The 19,522-nt window shown below is 35.7% G+C and overlaps 1 protein-coding gene across 1 annotated transcript in view; it reads right to left on the bottom strand.

The window, feature by feature from the left end:
- The window catches only part of LOC138321850 (uncharacterized), a 36,005-nt gene extending 19,620 nt beyond the window's left edge, over positions 1–16,385 (bottom strand). Inside the window, exon 1 of the mRNA XM_069265848.1 lies at positions 15,425–16,385. Within this exon, the coding sequence (XP_069121949.1) occupies positions 15,425–16,379 (955 nt within the window). The 5' untranslated portion in view covers positions 16,380–16,385. The remainder of the gene's footprint in view (positions 1–15,424) is intronic.
- Between the last annotated feature and the right edge of the window lie 3,137 nt (positions 16,386–19,522).

Raw genomic sequence — 19,522 nt, 5'->3', positions numbered from 1 at the left:
CACATTAGGAAAATAAAATCATAAACATTTATTATGACTTAAGCTTTATCAATTGAAGAAACAGAAACTTGCTCAAAAACTTTAACGTGAAATGGGACGCCAACGCTGATGCCGACGCCGACGCCGGGGTGACAACATTATAATTAGCTCACCCTATTCTTTGAATAGGCGAGCTAAAAATTCAACTTGTTTACATGAAATGGGTCAAATTTTTACTCAAAATTAAATCGGTGCAGAAAATAAAGTACAAGTATAGTACATCTACACCAAAAAACTGGGCGTGTTCATCAATAACTTAATCAGTATGACACCTGCTAATGATATAATTGATATACAGCTACCATGAACTTATGCAAACCTAGCTACCAGGTTTTTTTTTAGCTATAGGTCTTTTTCAGACCTTGATCCCTTATGGCATATCACAGATAAGAAACTTCAAGATAGAGTTATATTTTAATATAGCAACAGAATGTAGTTTCATCATTTAATTTTGATAGTATTTTAATTTTGTATCTTGTATAACTATTGGATAACAGGATGCAGAGCTCTAGAATTGCAATCAAATCATACTTAAAACTGAAAAGAAATGTTACATTTAAAACAGCACTAATCATAACAAAGCATGTACGTGTATCACTACTCAGAGGTAGTGCATGAACTTCAACTATATAAAGTAATTAAGTTAATTGTCACTGTATCGATCCACTGGAGTTTTTTGTGCATCTGCAAGCTTCATTGACAAAAAAGTGATGGATATTATAGTCTCATCTGACATTATAAAATATATGTCATCCATGATTTACCCAACTCTTCAAGACTCTAGACGAATTTGGACTCATGATTTTCCTGTGGGACTTGACAAAATTTTGAGAACCCTCTAGATCAATCTACATTTTCTTTTTATTATATAATTAAGACTCATCAAAATTTGAAAATCTGGATTTGCCTAAAAAATCCAACATAACCGTATATGTGACCATAAAACCAGAAGACGTTGATCCAAATTAAGAAATATATCTAAACAACAAAAATAAACGCAAGAGGCCCAGAGGGCCTGTATCGCTCACCTGGTTTGTAATGCCAAGTAATGTTCTGAATACAGGTTCATTGTTTCTTTTCTGAAGGAATTTTAATATTAACCTCTAAATCCCCTATTGGGCCCCACCCCTCCCGCCCCCCAGGGGGTCAGAGCCAAAATTTATACAAGTTCTGTTCCCCTTCCCCCAAGGATGTTTATGGCCAAATTTGGTCACAATCCAAGCAAAACTCTAGGACAAGAAGTGATTTATAGGATTTACCTCTATTTCCCCTATTGGGCCCCACCCGTCCTGCCCTCGGGGGGCCAGAGTCAAAATTTATACAAGTTCTGTTCCCCTTCCCCCAAGGATGTTTGTGGCCAAATTTGGTTACAATCCATGCAGAACTCTATGACTAGTAGCGATTTAAAGGATTTACCTCTATTTCCCCTATTGGGCCCCACCCCTCCTGCCCCCAGGGGACCAGAGCCAAAATTTATACAAGTTCTGTTCCCCTTACCCCAAGGATGTTTGTGGCCAAATTTGGTTACAATCCATGCAGAACTCTAGGACAAGTAGAGATATAAAGGATTTACCTCTATTTCCCCTATTGGGCCCCGCCCCTCCTGCCCCCGGGGGGTCAGAGCCAAAATTTATACAAGGTCTGTTCCCCCTCCCCCAAGGATGTTTGTGGCCAAATTTGGTTACATTCCATTCAGAACTCTATGACTAGTAGCGATTTAAAGGATTTACCTCTATTTCCCCTATTGGGCCCCGCTCCTCCTGCCCCCGGAGGACCAGAGCCAAAATTTAAACAAGTTCTGTTCCCCTTCCCCAAAGAATGTTTGTGGCCAAATTTGGTTACATTCCATTCAGAGCTCTATGACGAGAAGCGATTTAAAGGATTTACCTTTATTACCCCTATTGGGCCCCGCCCCTCCTGCCCCCGGGGGGTCAGAGCCAAAATTTATACAAGTTCTGTTTCCCCTCCCCCAAGGATGTTTGTGGTCAAATTTGGTTACAATCCATGCAGAACTCTAGGACAAGTAGCGATTTATAGGATTTACCTCTATTTCCCCTATTGGGCCCCGCCCCTCCTGCCCCGGGGGGGACAGAGCCAAAATTTATACAAGTTCTGTTCCCCCTCCCCCAAGGATGTTTGTGGCCAAATTTGGTTACAATCCATGCAGAACTCTATGACTAGTAGCGATTTAAAGGAAATGTTGACGGACGGACGGACGGACGGACGGACGGACGACGGACGCCGCGCCATGACATAAGCTCACCGGCCCTTCGGGCCAGGTGAGCTAAAAATTAATAAATGCATAGCGAAACTGATATAGAATTGAAAAATAATTGATTTTTGCTGTTTACATAGACCCTATTCAGGGATGTTCTAAATTTCTGTCTGGTTTATTTTCATCAACACTGCTTAATTGTGCCATTTATGTCTCATTTTTAAGTGTCAGCTTTCTTGTTCTACACTGAATTGTACTTGATGTACTATAGTAAATCAAATCATTTCAACTTTTATCACTCAGAAGGGTCAAGCTATTGATAAATATATACATTACAATAGCTAGGATATTTGACTCAGGAGGGTCAAGCTACGGTATTGATGAATATTACAATAGGATATCTGTCCATGTGTTTATATTGTTGGTGTCGCACATCTCTCGGAAACGTCCCTAGTGAGACCGAGACTGGGGAATCATAAAGTAGCTATCACAATAAACGGTACCCAGGTAACATGTGAAGATTAGAATGTCAGAGATAAAGTTGTGTACGAAAACCAGGTTGGGCGGCTCCCTCTGAAAATAGCACTGCGTTCTGTGATAACACTATGCTTGTATCTGTTTAGATGTATATTTTAGTCCTAAAATACACTAACCAAGGAGATACGTAATCAGCGGATGTTTGATTTGAATGATTTTAAACTTTATTGGGAAATCAAACAATATTTGATAGAAACAATATGTGGAGTGTTGAATTTGGGACAATAATATATACCGGTATATACTTGGCCAAAAGATTTTTATACTCGGTACCTTTATCTTTGATTTTTCCTTGTTATTGTTTATTGGGTTGACTTAAGCTTGGGTCCAACGTACTTTGTCAGGTATTTAAGTTTTGGCTAAATCACACTGGTAAAACTTGAGGAATTCAAATAGCAGCTGTGGAGGTCATCTTGGATTTCGGACCAACCAAAAATATAACAACACCTGGTTGAAACCATGTCAGGATCATTAAGTTTACAGAGATAGAAATTGAGAAGAACTTCAAAATGTGTTTTCAAGAAGTCCATTCTGGCTCCATCTTCAATTTAGGATAATTCGAAAATTAACATTTGTTTGGAACAATATCGGGATCATTTCTGTGAAATTCGTTAAGAAATCTAAAATGTAAATGAGAAAAGATCGGCGCAGTACGTACACAGTGAACGACAATGTATGAAGCATGTGTTATATATTGTACAGTGACTATATATATATATATATACAGATTTTTGCGTTTAACTTCAAAATCCTATACATGTAAATGTAGAAACCCATTTGTATGTATCAAAGAGGAACAACAATTATAGTTCTAGTACTGTAATATAAGTAAATAATTAACTATGTTTATTCATACTTAATAACAGTACATGCAGTTTGAACGTCATATGTGCAAGCGCAGATAATATATTATGTCCAGTGGGCACTCGTGATCAAAATCATACAGCTATATACTTAGACTATAAAAGTGCATGAGTGTTCATAACCACAGGCATACACCATTCAACCTCGTTCGTAAACATTCGAATGTTCGATAAAGAATTTCAAAAGAAAATGGTCAATCACATGTAAATCCTTAACCTGTGTTTCAGGCCCTAAGCTAAATACATTTCACTATCAACAATTAGAATCACTTGTAAACATTGCATATTCAATTTAAACTTTGACGAGTCCCTGAAGGTAAATTAATAAGTAGGGTGACTATACTAGAACTGCATAAATATATCGCCTACAATTTTAGCTATGGCAACAATACAGTCAAATTATGGATAGGGATTTCAAACAAGTGTTGGGAATTTCGGATCCGTTGTAAAATAAAATCACATGTAAAATTGATCATCAGTTGAGGATAACCTAGCTAGTACCGTAAATACCTATGGTTCATTTTCCTAAAATCCCCCAGGGAAACTGAAAGCTTGAATATGTAATTAAATGGTAACCAATTATAGAATTAATAATTAGGTGATAGGTTGTAGCTACAGCGCTATATGGCTATGCAAAAAGGTTTCTGTTTTACTGCTTGATTAATTAAAGATGCTCCACCGCCGACAGAGCATAACTGATATTCATCATTTGAACAATAATTGGTGTTTAATTTTGTATATATATGCCTAATTAACACAAAAAATAACATAAAATAATTTAGTTTGCCTTTGGTGCACGCGCAATCATTACTTCATTCCATATAAGATATAGTGCCACGGAATTTTTTCGGGATGCAATTAATTATTTTTCATATTTTTAACTTGAAGTAAAATTAGAAGCTCAAATTTTTCAATGGTGGTTATGGTGAAAAGTAAGTTACTTTTGTAACTGAAGAAAAATACAAAATCATCTGCTCCTGTTTTTGATAGTGAAAAATACCATTTGTCAGCGGTGGAACATCTTTAACATATTGTCTATATCAATAAAACATTTTGAAATACGGTTTTGGCATAGATTTTATATATATATAAAAGCATCGGTTCTCTCCCATTTAATTATCAATTATTAGCCTAAATTACTGTATCAATTAAAATCTGATTAACGATTTTAGACACTCTATCCCGTTTCCTGATCGTATTGTTAAAAACGACAGTGACATAATCTCCCGATTTTGAAAGCCCGTCTATCAAAACCCCAAGTAGCAACTCATGGTCAAAAACACCGACGATCATGATCTAAAGAAAATATAGGTGTTTGCCTTTGATAAAGTGACATCTTATCATGGCTGTTTGCTCAAGATCTGTTATCGTGTCACCAAGTGTTTTGCTGGGGTTTGGGTATTTTCCCCAATTCTGTGATTTGGAGGTCCATCAGGATGTGGCTATTTAGTTTGGGGAATTAGTCTGGTATCGCATAAGCCACACCGGGTACCCTTCTCTGAAACCTACATTTTGGTGTACGCACTTGGTGAACTGTTCATTTGATTTGTTGATGATTTCTTCTTCTGCATTTATTTTCCATTCTTATCATTCTAACAAACATTACATATTGGAATGCTGGCCTGTACTATAAAATTGGTCTAATGTCCATGGGTCCATGTGCGCAGGCCAGCACACACACTTCATGCTCTCGGGTCCACTCTCTTTCTACTATAACTGGCTAACACACTCCATATCATTATATAAATTATCCCCTATCAAAAGTCAATTTTTTAAGGGACAATTCACTCAGGCTAATTCTTTTACATAACCAAGAAGTGAAATATGACATAAATGTATTGTTCTATATTTCTTATGAAACAAATAACGTTAAACATTGACAAATTCCACGTCATTGTTAAGTATTTTAATTAATATCGTTGAAATATCAAATCGTTGATCAATACGATTAAGCAGGTAGAATATGGACGCTGTACCTATACCCGAGCCAAAGTCACGCACGTTAAACAAATGAACTACATAACCACTGCGAAGGTGATAAAATGATTTTGAGGCAAGATAATTCACCTAATAAGGTAAACACACTACTGTCAGAGCGATTTGAGCAGTTCTAGACAAAAGTAGCATTACTCTACGAGCAAGGGACAGGGTTCGGCATACAAGATGTTCGACCACAATGTGTAATGGCGGACAGCGAGCGAGTTTGAACATTTCACACGCATTTCACCACCATGGGCTTTTCTGGCATATCACAGTAAAACCGACTGATATAATTTCCATTAGAACTGGGTTTTTCCGATATATGTACAAATTTTAATGTTCTCTTAGAATGAATTGTCCCTTTAATTACTAAAGATACAAAGTTAGACTTTGATTGGCTATACAAATTAATTAGTGGGCGGAGTTACCCTAAAAATATTACATTACTGTGATAATCTAATATGCCCCTATAGTAAATACCTATGGTCAACATTGTACAATAGAACCCAAATTAAATGGACATGTTTATTTTACTAATTACAATTAGACTGGCTGAGCCAGCTTAGGGGCTTGTCACCAGTCAACTCCCTTAATTAACATGCCAAGACTGGTCAACTCGAACTAATGAACACTATTCAAATCCAATTATTTAGTCTTAGATCCAAAATCCTGAATATAAACCAACTATAATAATCTCCTATATATTTTGAAATACAATTTATACTGAAATATCTGAACAAATGTTGAAATATAAAAATTACTATTTATGTACCGTGACAATCGTATCAAACCTCTCTGTGATCAGAGTACTTGATTTTAGTCCAAGTTACGAAAAATATCTGACTATCGATAGCTTGGCTTACAATCAGTGATTGTTTTTGACTATTCTAATATTTGAAATTGATCAAAATTGAGTCTGATATACTAGTTGTTATTAATTAATTTTGATATGCTATTAACCACCACATCACAATTTATAGACTGTTTATTCTATACAAAAGATATTTATCAAACAGTAAACATTTCAGTGCTCACTTTTAATCAGTGATGTAATTAATTCGATAGGAGATTTTTTTTGTGACGACTGAAGAGATACATGTATATGAACATGATATTGGATGATATGCTTGATCTAAAAATCAATATTCATTTTCCTGTCTCAGTGTCTGAGTAATAGCCATGTGACGATGGTATAATGGGCGATCTAATTAAAATTTGATGTTCCATCATTACCTACTCCGTCGATAGGGATTTTATAATTACTGCAAAGTAGATAATGAATATCAAATTTTAATTAGGTTGTATATACTAGTACTGGGTAGCTACAACATACAAAGTGATACACATAGCTTTGAATAATTTCACTCATATTCTGAATTCTCTTTCAACATTAATTTGAAACATCTATCGATGCTACATGGTATTTTTTCTCTATGAAAACAAGGAGCAGACAGATTATAGCATTAATCTTCAGCTACAAAAATAACTTACTTTACACCATTTCCACCATTGAAAAGTTTGTGCTTCTTAGTTTGTTTCAAGATAAAAATATTTTAAAAAATTAAATGCGTACTGAAAGAAGTCCATGACACTTATATGACCTATATGGATCGATGAAGTGATAAAGTACTTATTATATTATGAATCCACCAAAAGCAAAAGAAGTTATATGATTGTACGTGTTAACTATAGACATACATTTATATACATAGAGGTTACACAACGAGTGGCTGTTGGATATGGAATTTATTCCACACGAGTGAGTTATTTTTTAAAAGTTACAAAAGACACGAGCTTTAGCGAGTGTCTTTTGTAACTTTTAAAAAATAACTTACGAGTGTGGAATAAATTCCATATCCAACAACCACGAGTCGTGTGACCTGTTTCTACCACAATTATATCCGCTTTTAGCCGATAGAAATACGACGAGGATAAGTACGCTACCCAACAGCAGTTTTGGCGTCAAGCGGCGATCACAGCATAGCATGACGTCACTCGATTATTGATGACGTTGACAAATGATGTCACAACACTCAGAAAGACGTAGTTCGGTCAAAGTTCACCGTGTCAGCCAATCAGAATGCGTACAGAGTTTATACCACGTGTGGTTATACCACGTGTGGTATAAACAAATTGTTAATCAACAGCTGCATCGTTTATTTGATACCCTGAGAGTTGAATAACACCGCCTATTGTGGTAGAAATGTCGGTAAACACCAATTATTGTTCAAATGATGAGTATATCGTTTATGCTCTAGATCTGTTGGCGATGGAACATCTTGAGAGTGCGTATATATACATGTACTACATATGTAGAAGATAAGATGTTATATAATTAGAAGTACCTGGTATTACCATGAAAGAATTATAAGTAGAAAATTTAAAACTTAAAAAACTTATACTTTAACCATTGCAACTTATGTCTTTAAGTCAAGTAAGTATATATGTTGAAATTACATAATTATGAATGAATGTATGCACAAGAAGTATTTAACATTGATGAAATTTTTGTCTGTTTCACGAAACTTGGACATTTCATGCTAGCCTATATATATCTGCATTATTTCACTTCCGCAGTAAACATTTTGCAAGTTCAAAGTTTTCACATACAGGCGAAACATATTTATAAGGTAATCTGTTTAATGTGACAAATTAATTGCACACTTATACATTGTTTCAAGCTCCAGATGATATTTATTTAGTCGTTTAGATTTGGAGATACCTTTTTCAAGAACACATTTGTGAACATGGGCTCCCAAACGAATTTTCAAAGAATTAAAGATAGAAATTTCAAGTGATGTTTTAATTTTATATTGAATATGTGCTTTGAACATTGACTCAAAAACCTAAGTATTCAACCATAGCCCTATCCTGTCACGACAACTACTGCACACTAGCTAGGATCTGCCGGTCGGTGATCATGACCGAGGGCAATGCATATGCCTTGTACTTGCGTATAATGCGCATCCCAACTTTTCACTTGTAAGTTTATATATGAATAAAAGTGTGCACTATACGCGCAAAAATATGATACACAAAATGTATTCAATGAATATATAGAGATTCAAGCAATGGCAATGGACCGAGTTACATGTATGTATGTAGGTCAAAGAAGTGGTATCAATGCATATGGTAATAATGTTACGGATAACACAGGATCCTTATATATTACAAATGTATGTCACATAGGATACAAATTACTGTACATGTGATACAAATAGTTAATGGGGTAGACAAAACATATAATAGATTGTTGAATTTTTAAGGAAGTCTCACCTTTTATCAATACATACAAACAAACATATGAACCAAATGTCGATATATGTCATGGATACATATATATATACGGCCATGTACATGAAATGTACATAATATCAATGTAGAATTAACAAGACGACAATGGAAACATGATCTATGATATTATAATAAAAGTTTTATGCTATATACCCTTCGTCAGGCAAGGACTGAAGGCAGAATTTAGTAAGACTTTTAGCCATGATGTTCAAAAGAACAAGTTTATATATGAAATATAAGGGTGTAATATTTGACAGGATCAAGCAATCAGTTTGATGAATGGGTTGAAGCTGAAGGTATTAAAGGAATGCTGGTTCGATTAGAAGGATCTATATTTCTATTTATTGGATCAATAAGATTGATCTAAATTAAAGGTGATACAAATTCTGAAAAGCAGGACTAGATATATATTACCAATTAGGTCCAAAAGTTCCAATCTGTGCCTAGCTCAGATACAAGTTTTACAATTATGTCAATGAGTAATTTGTTAAAGTGGTTTGCAACTGGTTTATAAATATTCAGATTTGTGAATTTGTTACCGTTTATATTACATACATAAATGTAGAGTGTAAAAGTGCTAGCCGTGGTAATTTATATTAAAAAATAATTATATATAAATGCTCATGCAATTCAAGTTCAGAGATTGAGGAAAGCCAGAGTATCAGGGGAAAAAAAGACCCTCTTTTATATATCAGGATCTGCAGTCATGTATTTGATAATATTACGCATCGACATGCATGCTAATAATATAAACATTTTTTTAAATTTTAGTTAATTAACACACTATTCAGAAGTAGTGCATGAACTTCAGCTAAGTAATTAAGTTAATCATCACTGTCTGTGTATCGATCCACTGAAGTTTATTTTGGGCAGTTGCGGACTTCATTAATTGACAAAAAAAAGTGATGTTTTACTTTCTTATTATATAATTATATTATAGTCTCTTCCGACATTATATAATATTTTATCTGTGAATACGGTTATTTACGCAACTCGTCAATACTCTAGACAAATTTGGACTCATGATTTTCCTGTGGGACTGGAACCGGTTAATTATATAATCTTAATTATGCAAATTTATATAAAGGCAAATATTTGATTGTCCAAAAGGTGACCTACTTTGACCTAGTAGGTCAATCAATGTACATGTATATGCATATGCATGATGATGTTTACTTTTGATATGACATCTGCCGAATGGGTTCAGTATCGTAGACTACTTTACGTACCCTTGCGAAGTTGTTGTCAGCTATATATGCATGCTGTTAAACGTTTAATGAGTAATGTTGGCCTAGGGAGACAACTGTAATGTTTCGAGTATAGTGATTTAGCTATATAGGGATACATGTCACATATGCATGTAAATGATGAATATTCAATACATAGATATATCATGATCAGTAAATCGTTACAACTGTATCTAACAAGAGATCCCAGAGGGATCTTGGCGCCCACCAAAGAATGATCTATGTCTGACAATGGAAAGAGGGATCTTTTCCCTGCTTTTCAAACTTTTTCAAACACGACTACACATAAAATTTGAGACAGATCGCTGCAGTACTTTCTAAGAAATAGTGGTAACAAACTTCAACAATGAAATCCAAGATGGCGGCCGTGCAGCCATCTTGTTGACCAATCAGTTACAAAATGCAATATGCACAACTAAGGCCCTAAGGGAACCTACATATAAAATTTGAGAGACATCCTTTCAGTACTTTTTTTAGAAATAGCAATAACAAACTTTAACTATCAAAATCCAAGATGGCTGCCAGACGGCCATCTTGTTGACTGATTGGTCCCAAAACGCAATATGCATAACTAGGGCCCTAGGGGAACCTATGTATGGAATTTGCTTGAGATCCCTTCAATACTTTCTGAGAAATAGTGGTAACAAACTTCCACTACCAAAATCCAAGATGGCCGTCTGTCTTGTTGACAAATCAGTATCAAAACACAATATGCACAACTAGGTCCCTAGGGGAACCTACATATGAAATTTGAGAAAGATAACTTTTGTACTTTCTCAGAAATTGCGGTAACAAACTTTAACTATCAAAATACAAGATGGCCGCCTGGCAGCCATCTTGTTCACCGATCGGTCCCAAAATGCAATATGCACAACTAGGGCCCTAGGGGAACCTATATATGACATTTGAGATAGATCCCTTTAGTACTTTCTGAGAAATAGCAGTAACAAACTTTAACTATCAAAATCCAAGATGGTCGCCTGGCAGCCATCTTGTTGACCGATCGGTCCCAAAATGCAATATGCACAACTAGGGCCCTAGGGGAACCTACATATGAAATTTGAGAAAGATCCCTTCAGTACTTTCTGAGAAATAGCGGTAACAAACTTTAATTATCAAAATCCAAGATGGCCGCCTGTCCGCCATCTTGTTGACCGATCGGTCCCAAAATGCAATATGCACAACTAGGGTCCTAGGGGAACCTGCATATGAAATTTGAGAAAGATCCCTTTAGTACTTTCTGAGAAATAGCGGTAACAAACTTTAACTATCAAAATCCAAGATGGCCGCCTGTCGGCCATCTTGTTCGCCGATCGGTCCCAAAATGCAATATGCACAACTAGGGTCCTAGGGGAACCTACATATGAAATTTGAGAAAGATCCCTTCAGTACTTTCTGAGAAATAGCGGTAACAAACTTTAACTATCAAAATCCAAGATGGCCGCCTGTCGGCCATCTTGTTGACCGATCGGTCCCAAAATGCAATATGCACAACTAGGGTCCTAGGAGAACCTGCATATGAAATTTAAGAAAGATCCCTTCAGTACTTTTTGAGAAATAGCGGTAACAAACTTTAACTACCAAAATCCAAGATGGCCGCCTGTCGGCCATCTTGTTGACCGATCGGTCCCAAAATGCAATATGCACAACTAGGGCCATAGGGGAACCTACATATGAAATTTGAAAAAGATCCCTTTAGTACTTTCTGAGAAATAGCGGTAACAAGAATTGTTAACGGACGGACGGACGGACGGACGGACGGGACGGACGGACCACGGACCACGGACGAAAGGCGATTTGAATAGCCCACCATCTGATGATGGTGGGCTAAAAAAACCCATCAAAATGGTAAAATGAAGACTAGTCTTGAGAAAAAAATGTTTAACTGCGCGCTGTATTTGGGGCAAAACATGCAGATTTGAGGAAATGCACTTACTATTCAACTCTTACATTAAACATTTTTTCATAAAATCATTATTCCCACTATGTTCAGATGACACTATAACATTAAATATTTACATTAGTATCAATTTGGACGTTCAATATATGCCATAATTTGCATGTTATAATCTAGTCATCATATATATATATTCCTGATAAGGTCATCATGATCAGGACTCGATGTGTATGCCTTTGCTTTGTAAAGTTGAATCCGGTCAAACTTGATCATGAGTGCTCCTACGTATACTACAACATGCCATAAACACTAGTAACAATACATAATCATAGCATGGTTATTTGGTGACAGAAGTATGTACTGAACCCTTTGTTGACTTGCAATATATTTGTTTTTTTTTTTTTTTGCATATTTAGCCCAAATTTACAAACAACACATGTACAACAATCTACGAGTCAACATTAATATCTAAGGTTAGGACTGATACATAGACACTTTTAATTACTGTATTCGCTCCAATAAGCGCCCATGTTCCTATAAGCGCCCCTCCCCCTTTTTTGAGGCCTCGATTTCAATTGTCCACGCATAAACAAAGACCAAAACTATACAAAACTGTAAAGATTTGGATATGAAGGATAGGGATATTCTACCCGAGGGTCACAAAATGTAGTAAAACCCGAGGCTTGCCGAGGGTTTTGCAACATTTTGTGATCCCGAGGGTAGAATATCCCTATCCTTCATATCCACTTATGAAAGAGTATTTTTCTTTCATACCACGACGTTTTACTGCAATTTTACAACTATAATATCCCGCCATTTTGAAATAAATTCGAAGAAATCCACGACTGGAAGTCAATTTCCATACATGAAAAATTACGTGATATTTTCAACACAAATTCCGTTGCTTGCATCTTTTATAGTAAAACCAGTCAATTTTGTGAAAAAAAAATGTTAAAATTTTACCGAGGAAATAGAGATTTTGTTGACGCCGTGACGTCACGAGGCTTTATTGCATGGGTAGCCATGCAATACAGCCTCAGGCGACATGAGTGTATTGCCCTAGACCAGCCAGTATTACACGTGTAGGTATGAAAGAAAAAACTGTACAGATTTGCAATAATTTCGTCTTATTAGCGCCTTTCCATTTTTCCATTTTTCAAACATCCTGGGTGCTTATTGGGTCGAATACGGTAAGTTATGTCAGGTAAAAAGTGATATACAGGTATATACAGGGCTAGAAACTTATTTTGAAAACCACTTGCCCGAATTTAAGATTTCAGTCTTATTTTACCCAAAACAGGGTAATTAACATTGAAACTGGACAAGTTTACACCAATTTTCACTAAACCAGAATTCAGCATATTTTACTGGACTGGGCTAGAAACTTATTTTGAAAACCACTTGCCCGAATTTAAGATTCCAGTCTTATTTTACCCAAAACAGGGTAATTAACATTGAAACTGGACAAGTTTACACCAATTTTCACTAAACCAGAATTCAGCATATTTTTACTGGACTGGGCTAGAAACTTATTTTGAAAACCACTTGCCCGAATTTAAGATTCCAGTCTTATTTTATCCAAAACAGGGTAATTAACATTGAAACTGGGCAAGTTTACACCAATTTTCACTTAACCAGAAGCATATTTTACTGGACTTGGCCCATCGGACCTGGGATATTTATTGCCCTGATACAAAAAATCACAAGTTTAAATAGGGTCTTGATTATAAATCTTAAGAGATTTTAAGAACCTGGCACTCTAGATAATTAAGCCCTCCTTCCTCCTTAGATTGTTTAATCTGTTTTCTAGTAAGGTTAAGAGTAGATAACATTCTAGTACTATTCAGTCTCTTTAAATAAATGGCATCTGAGCTGGCCATGGGGAGACTTATAAACAAATGGACAAGCTAGATGTAGCTGTAATACAACCCAATATTGTTAATCTTCTTTTTGACCAGCTCTGAAGAAAGGTCTCAATCTCTATATCTATTTCATTTATTTTTGCCTCGTAGTTAAGTTTAATAATATCATCCAGTTAAGTGTATAAAATAATTTCTAGGACTTTTGTTCCGTCTGTCCAATTTTACTTTAAGTCCCCACAGATCCCTTCAGTGGAATAAACTTACTTCGAATCCCCATCATAAATGTTCATTGTTTTTTTTTTCAATATTTGGTTTTAGACATGAATATATAGCATATTTTTTTGTCCAAGAACAGCTAGAACTAAGGGAACTATCCGAACCATTTAAAAGGCAGTTGTAAAATTAGCAAACTGTTATAACTAAAATTTGTTTCTTTCTCCTAATTAAATAATACATCAATTATCCCTTTCATATTGACATTATTTCTAACATAATAGCCAGAATTTCGACACAAGTTGAAGAATGAAAAGGTATGGCAAGGCCAGGTAACCTTGCCTATATCCTCTTCCTACATCAAAAAATTCTGAAAATATTCCATTTTCAGTAGTTGATGCATCGCATGATTCAATATTTTGGTCCAAAGTTAAAATATTCTTATTCTTTTTTTAGTATAAACCTCCATGATACCGAATCAAATGCCTTCTCAAAATCAACAAAAATGCCAGACCTGCAGCTGGTTTCTTATTTTCTAGTGATTGCGATTAACTTCAGCACAGCACTATACGCTACTGAGATGTCTAGGACTCCTATTTCAAGAATCAACACTTACAACATTAATGGTAGATGATCGTATAAATAGTGTGAATTAGCAGGCCCACACCTTACAATAATTGGAAATCTACAAAAAGTAGAAAACGGTACGTGCCCAAGTGATTTTCTGAGGCAGTGTTCCAAGCTAGGACACATTCCGTATTTGCATATTACAGACTTATCTTTCCTTGCATGTAGGTGATACTAGTACGTATTGATTGTGATGTTGTGTGTTTGCGAACGGAACACCATACTTTTTCGGAGAAAACAATGTCATTTTTGTGAATTTACTCACAAAACAATGACGTTAAATGTACAATAAGCCCGGTACATACACTTGCATTGACAGATCCGTATAAGATTCTATAATCTTGAGCGCCTGGATGTATCTTCAATACAAGTATTTCAAAAACGACATAGGTTAAATACAATTTACTGTCCATTAGTCCCACCTTCCGGTGATTATGACATCATATTTTGGTGTGATTATATATGTGACGTCACAAGCACCGGAAGGTGGGACTATAATCAATTACAAATTGTACTTTACCCACGTTGTTTTGGGATCTCGGAACTCCTTCATTGTGCGGCTTCTGCACGATTTTTTCTGAAATTTATAAAAATATATATATTGTCACTATACTGTGCTTGTAGATATATTTATTTACTATCTTACATACCTACGGCTTCTCCAATCATAAACATTGCACACAGGATACAAACAATGATCAACTGATTCCTCGCGAGTTTATCATGGTCTGACTTGACCTGTGAATGGCAGTGCCATTCCAGCTTTTCTGGATCAGATCTGTCTCCATTTGTAGTACCAGAACCAGCTTCCAGATCATCATCGGTACTACTAAACGATCTCAAAGTTCTTGTGACTGGTCCAAGTATTTCTGGTGGTCGCTCATCAGATCTTTCATTTGAACATGAACAAGGTAAATTGTCTACATAGGTTTTGTCATCAACTGATATAACGTGTCCATTAGGTACATGTGAGGAACCGCGTGGAACTTTAAAATCTGTCAATACTTTGTCCCTATTATTTGACATATCGTTTTCTGGAGCCATCTTTACTTTTAGGTCCTGAACGTGTGTATCACTGGAATCGAACTCGTCCAAAATGGCTAAAAGTGACCCCTCAGACAATGATCTATAATCTCCCTTGGCGTTTTCTTGACCACTTACACCAGGAGAGAATGAACGAATTAAGTTTGTCTGAACAATATTGTCATTAATTGACACGTTGTTTTCATTCCGTTCATAGTTAGTAATAGTAGCCCCGAATGGCCAGTTGAGATTTTCACTGCCTATTAAAGTTGTGCCAATATGTTGTCTCTCTCCACTGTACGAATCAGTACTTATACCAGAGTCTATCAGATCATTTGATGTGGCACTTACAAATGGACCGATGTCCAGCTCGAGCTTGTTTACATTTACATCACCATTTTGTCCATAAGCGCCTGTCTCGGTGTGAGCAGAAGTCTTGTGTGTAGCGCTTGTGTCAGTCCTATGACGGTTCTGATCATGCAAGCCAATAGTGTATCGTTCGCTCGTGCGCTCAGCTGTAGGGCTATTAATATCCGACACATCCCAAACACTGCTTTCGTCGATTGGCACATTGGCTGCCATTTTACTTTATGGTGCATGCAATGTCACGTGACCTGTCATGTGACAGTGAAAGTGTTTCTCGTCTGCAGCAGATGTCACTAGGACCATATTGGTTCAAAACAAATATAGGAAATTATTTGATTTTGAATTACGTGCGGATATTTAGAGATGTGTATACATTTATATTTTATGCATGTGTTTAAAACGAAATATCCAGATGTAAATAGTCCAATGCAAGTTGTCAAAATTCCGATGTTCTAAGGGAGACAACTGCTATAGTTAGTCGTATCAGCATGTTTCAGGAAAAACGGATTGCGTCAGTAGGTAATCAGAAGCCGACTTTCAGTTAGTATTTTGTCTGATTATACATTGAAAGATGTGCTGGGAGTAGTCCGCTAAACCTGCCTATATTATTAGACTTTTTTTGAATTTTTTTTTTGGCCTAATATATATATAAGGCAAAAAAAAAATAATAATAATAAAAAAAAAAAGCCTAATAATATAGGCAGGTTTAGCGGACTAAGCTGGGAGATGTGTAATGAACCATTTCATATAAAAGTTTTCGACGACGTTCGCTATATATATCTATAGCTTCTGTTAATGTGTGTCTCGATAAAGTAAGTTTGGTTGTCTCTTACAATTCGGGCGGCTTCTGCTTAAATACTTTTTGATGAATTTGAATCATCTACTCGTCTTTTATAATATGCGGATGTTACATCTCTTTCAAAATCATCTTCTTCATGCAGAAAAAAAAATTGAAAATGTGGTTGATAATGATTTAGAAAAGATAAATCGGTGGGCAAACCATGTCTTTTTTTCCTTTTATTCCTTAGAAAACTGAAGGCTTTTTTTATCTCCAACTCGGATTATAGGTTGTCGAGAGAGAAGATAACGACCAGCCGAAGTCCCATGCAGTGTACCACAGGGTACAGTTTTAGGACCATCTCTGTTCCGTTAATCATTAATGACAATCGGTAAAAATAGTTGACTATTCGGTGATGACTCCACCGCTGACAAAAAGTATTTTTTCTCTGTCAAAAACAGGAGCAGACGAATTAATATTTTTATTCAGTAACAAACGTTACTTACTTTACACCATTAGCACCGTTGAAAAGTTTGAGCTTCTATTTTTACTCCAGGATAGAAAATATTAAAAATAATTAATTGCATCCCGAAAAAAATCCGTGGCACTATGTCGTATATGTACGGAATGAAGTATCGATTGAGCATGCTCTAAAAGTAAATAAAAATATAATAAATATATATATATATATATATATCAATTTTGTGTAAATTAGACATAAAAATATACATGATTAAACACCAATTATTGTTAAAATGAAGAGTATCGTTTATGGTCTATCGGTGATGGAACATCTTGGATACGTCACAAATTCAGTTAATGTAGACTTAATCATCTAGCTCATATACTTTTTATCATCTCTGTAATTGTAGTTGACACTACTCGAAAATTGAAACCGAAACCAATAATTTGAAAAAGCATTAATTACAGGCGTTTGGCTCTATAGACATTTTTTCTCTATATATAATATATACATGCTATACTGTGACAGTATTACATATATATAGAGAGAAAAATATCTATGCAGCCAAACACCCGTGCATTAATTAAAAATCTAGACAGCTCTTTGATTGGGACATGCATTATTACTATTTTATAACAATTTTCTGCCATCTTATCAAAATTTGAAAGAAAAGAAGTGGCTGCATAAATCGTTTGAATGGTGACGAAACCAACTTAGCTATTTATCGTAAGATATCAGCATGCATCTTAGAATGACATCTACAGTGCTGGTTACAGTAGATTTATATAAATCTGCAAAAAGACTTTGGATGGGTCTGATTTTTATGGCATGCGTGTTTCAAGCTTGTGAAAACATGGTAACAAAATATTATTTTAATTGCAGAAATTGGGAGGATTTAAAACCCAAATTTACAACCCCTCTAGATAGTTTTTTTGACATAGTTTAAAACCAAATATCACTGCTGCGATAGCGGAAACATTGTACATTAACATTCGGATACCCTCTGAACCATTAATCTCAAACATATTTTCTTGTATTTCTTTAGCCAAATGTGAAGCCATCATTAAACTCTCAATATTAAATGCACAAATTTTAGGACATACAAATTATGTACATTAAAAAAATGCATATATTTATTAAAACAGGGACATTCTGCTTAATATCAATATCACCCATGACCATTCGGTCCTACAGTACAATGTTACCAATGGCTCAAATCACGTCACGCGAGAATACAGATAATCCATGACGTCACAATGAATTAGTAACTACGGATGACGTCATAATTGATATCCTGAAAATCAACATCCACACTGACGAATTATCTATCGGAGACAAAATGGGCTGCTTTGACTTTTTGAAGTGTTTCAAGCGCAACCGAAGCACAAAAATACATCCATACATGACCGAGGAAGAAATGGAAGGGATGAAACCAGAAAAGCCCTTCGGAAAGAGGTGGTTCCGTGAGGAAATTGCCCCACCGCCGCGTGGACTAAGGATATTATTTACCTTACCTTTCACTGTACGGGAAATTAAACCCACTTGCTGGATTGTGGACAGGAACCCTAGAATCTATCCATGTCCGCCGCCACCACCACCTTCTCCACTTCTGAAAAAGGAGAAATCTGATGTTCCGAAATTATCTTCGATTCCACGCAAAAACAGGACCTAAGAAGAATCAGGTGAAACCTCCAAAAGACTGCGGTGTGTGTCCAAGACTCACGGCAAGACAGTATGTCCCTGCCAGCAATTTGATGTAAAGCAAAAGAAATGAAGGGGCAGAAACAGCAACAGAACACCAGAAATATCAGACGAACAACTGATGACTTTGTTAACTTACATAGCCTAGTAATAATACAAATGCTATTCACTTCACATAAATATTTAACATATATTTTATACGTTGAGTTTTTGTTATTTGTTTTTCATATTTAACTTTCAACTTCATCGGTGATATTAATCACAATCGCCAAATCGTCTTTCAATGTCCAGTCGTTTTTTGCTCTGTGAGATAAGAGTGTAAATGCAATGCAAATTTTAGGACATACAAATTATGTACATTAAAAAAATGTATATATTTATTAAAACAGGGACATTCTGCTTAATATCAATATCACC

This window comes from Argopecten irradians, chromosome 4, assembly GCF_041381155.1.
Source record: "Argopecten irradians isolate NY chromosome 4, Ai_NY, whole genome shotgun sequence".
Classification (NCBI taxonomy): Eukaryota; Metazoa; Mollusca; class Bivalvia; order Pectinida; family Pectinidae; genus Argopecten; species Argopecten irradians.
This window is presented reverse-complemented; position numbering and strand designations above follow the sequence as displayed.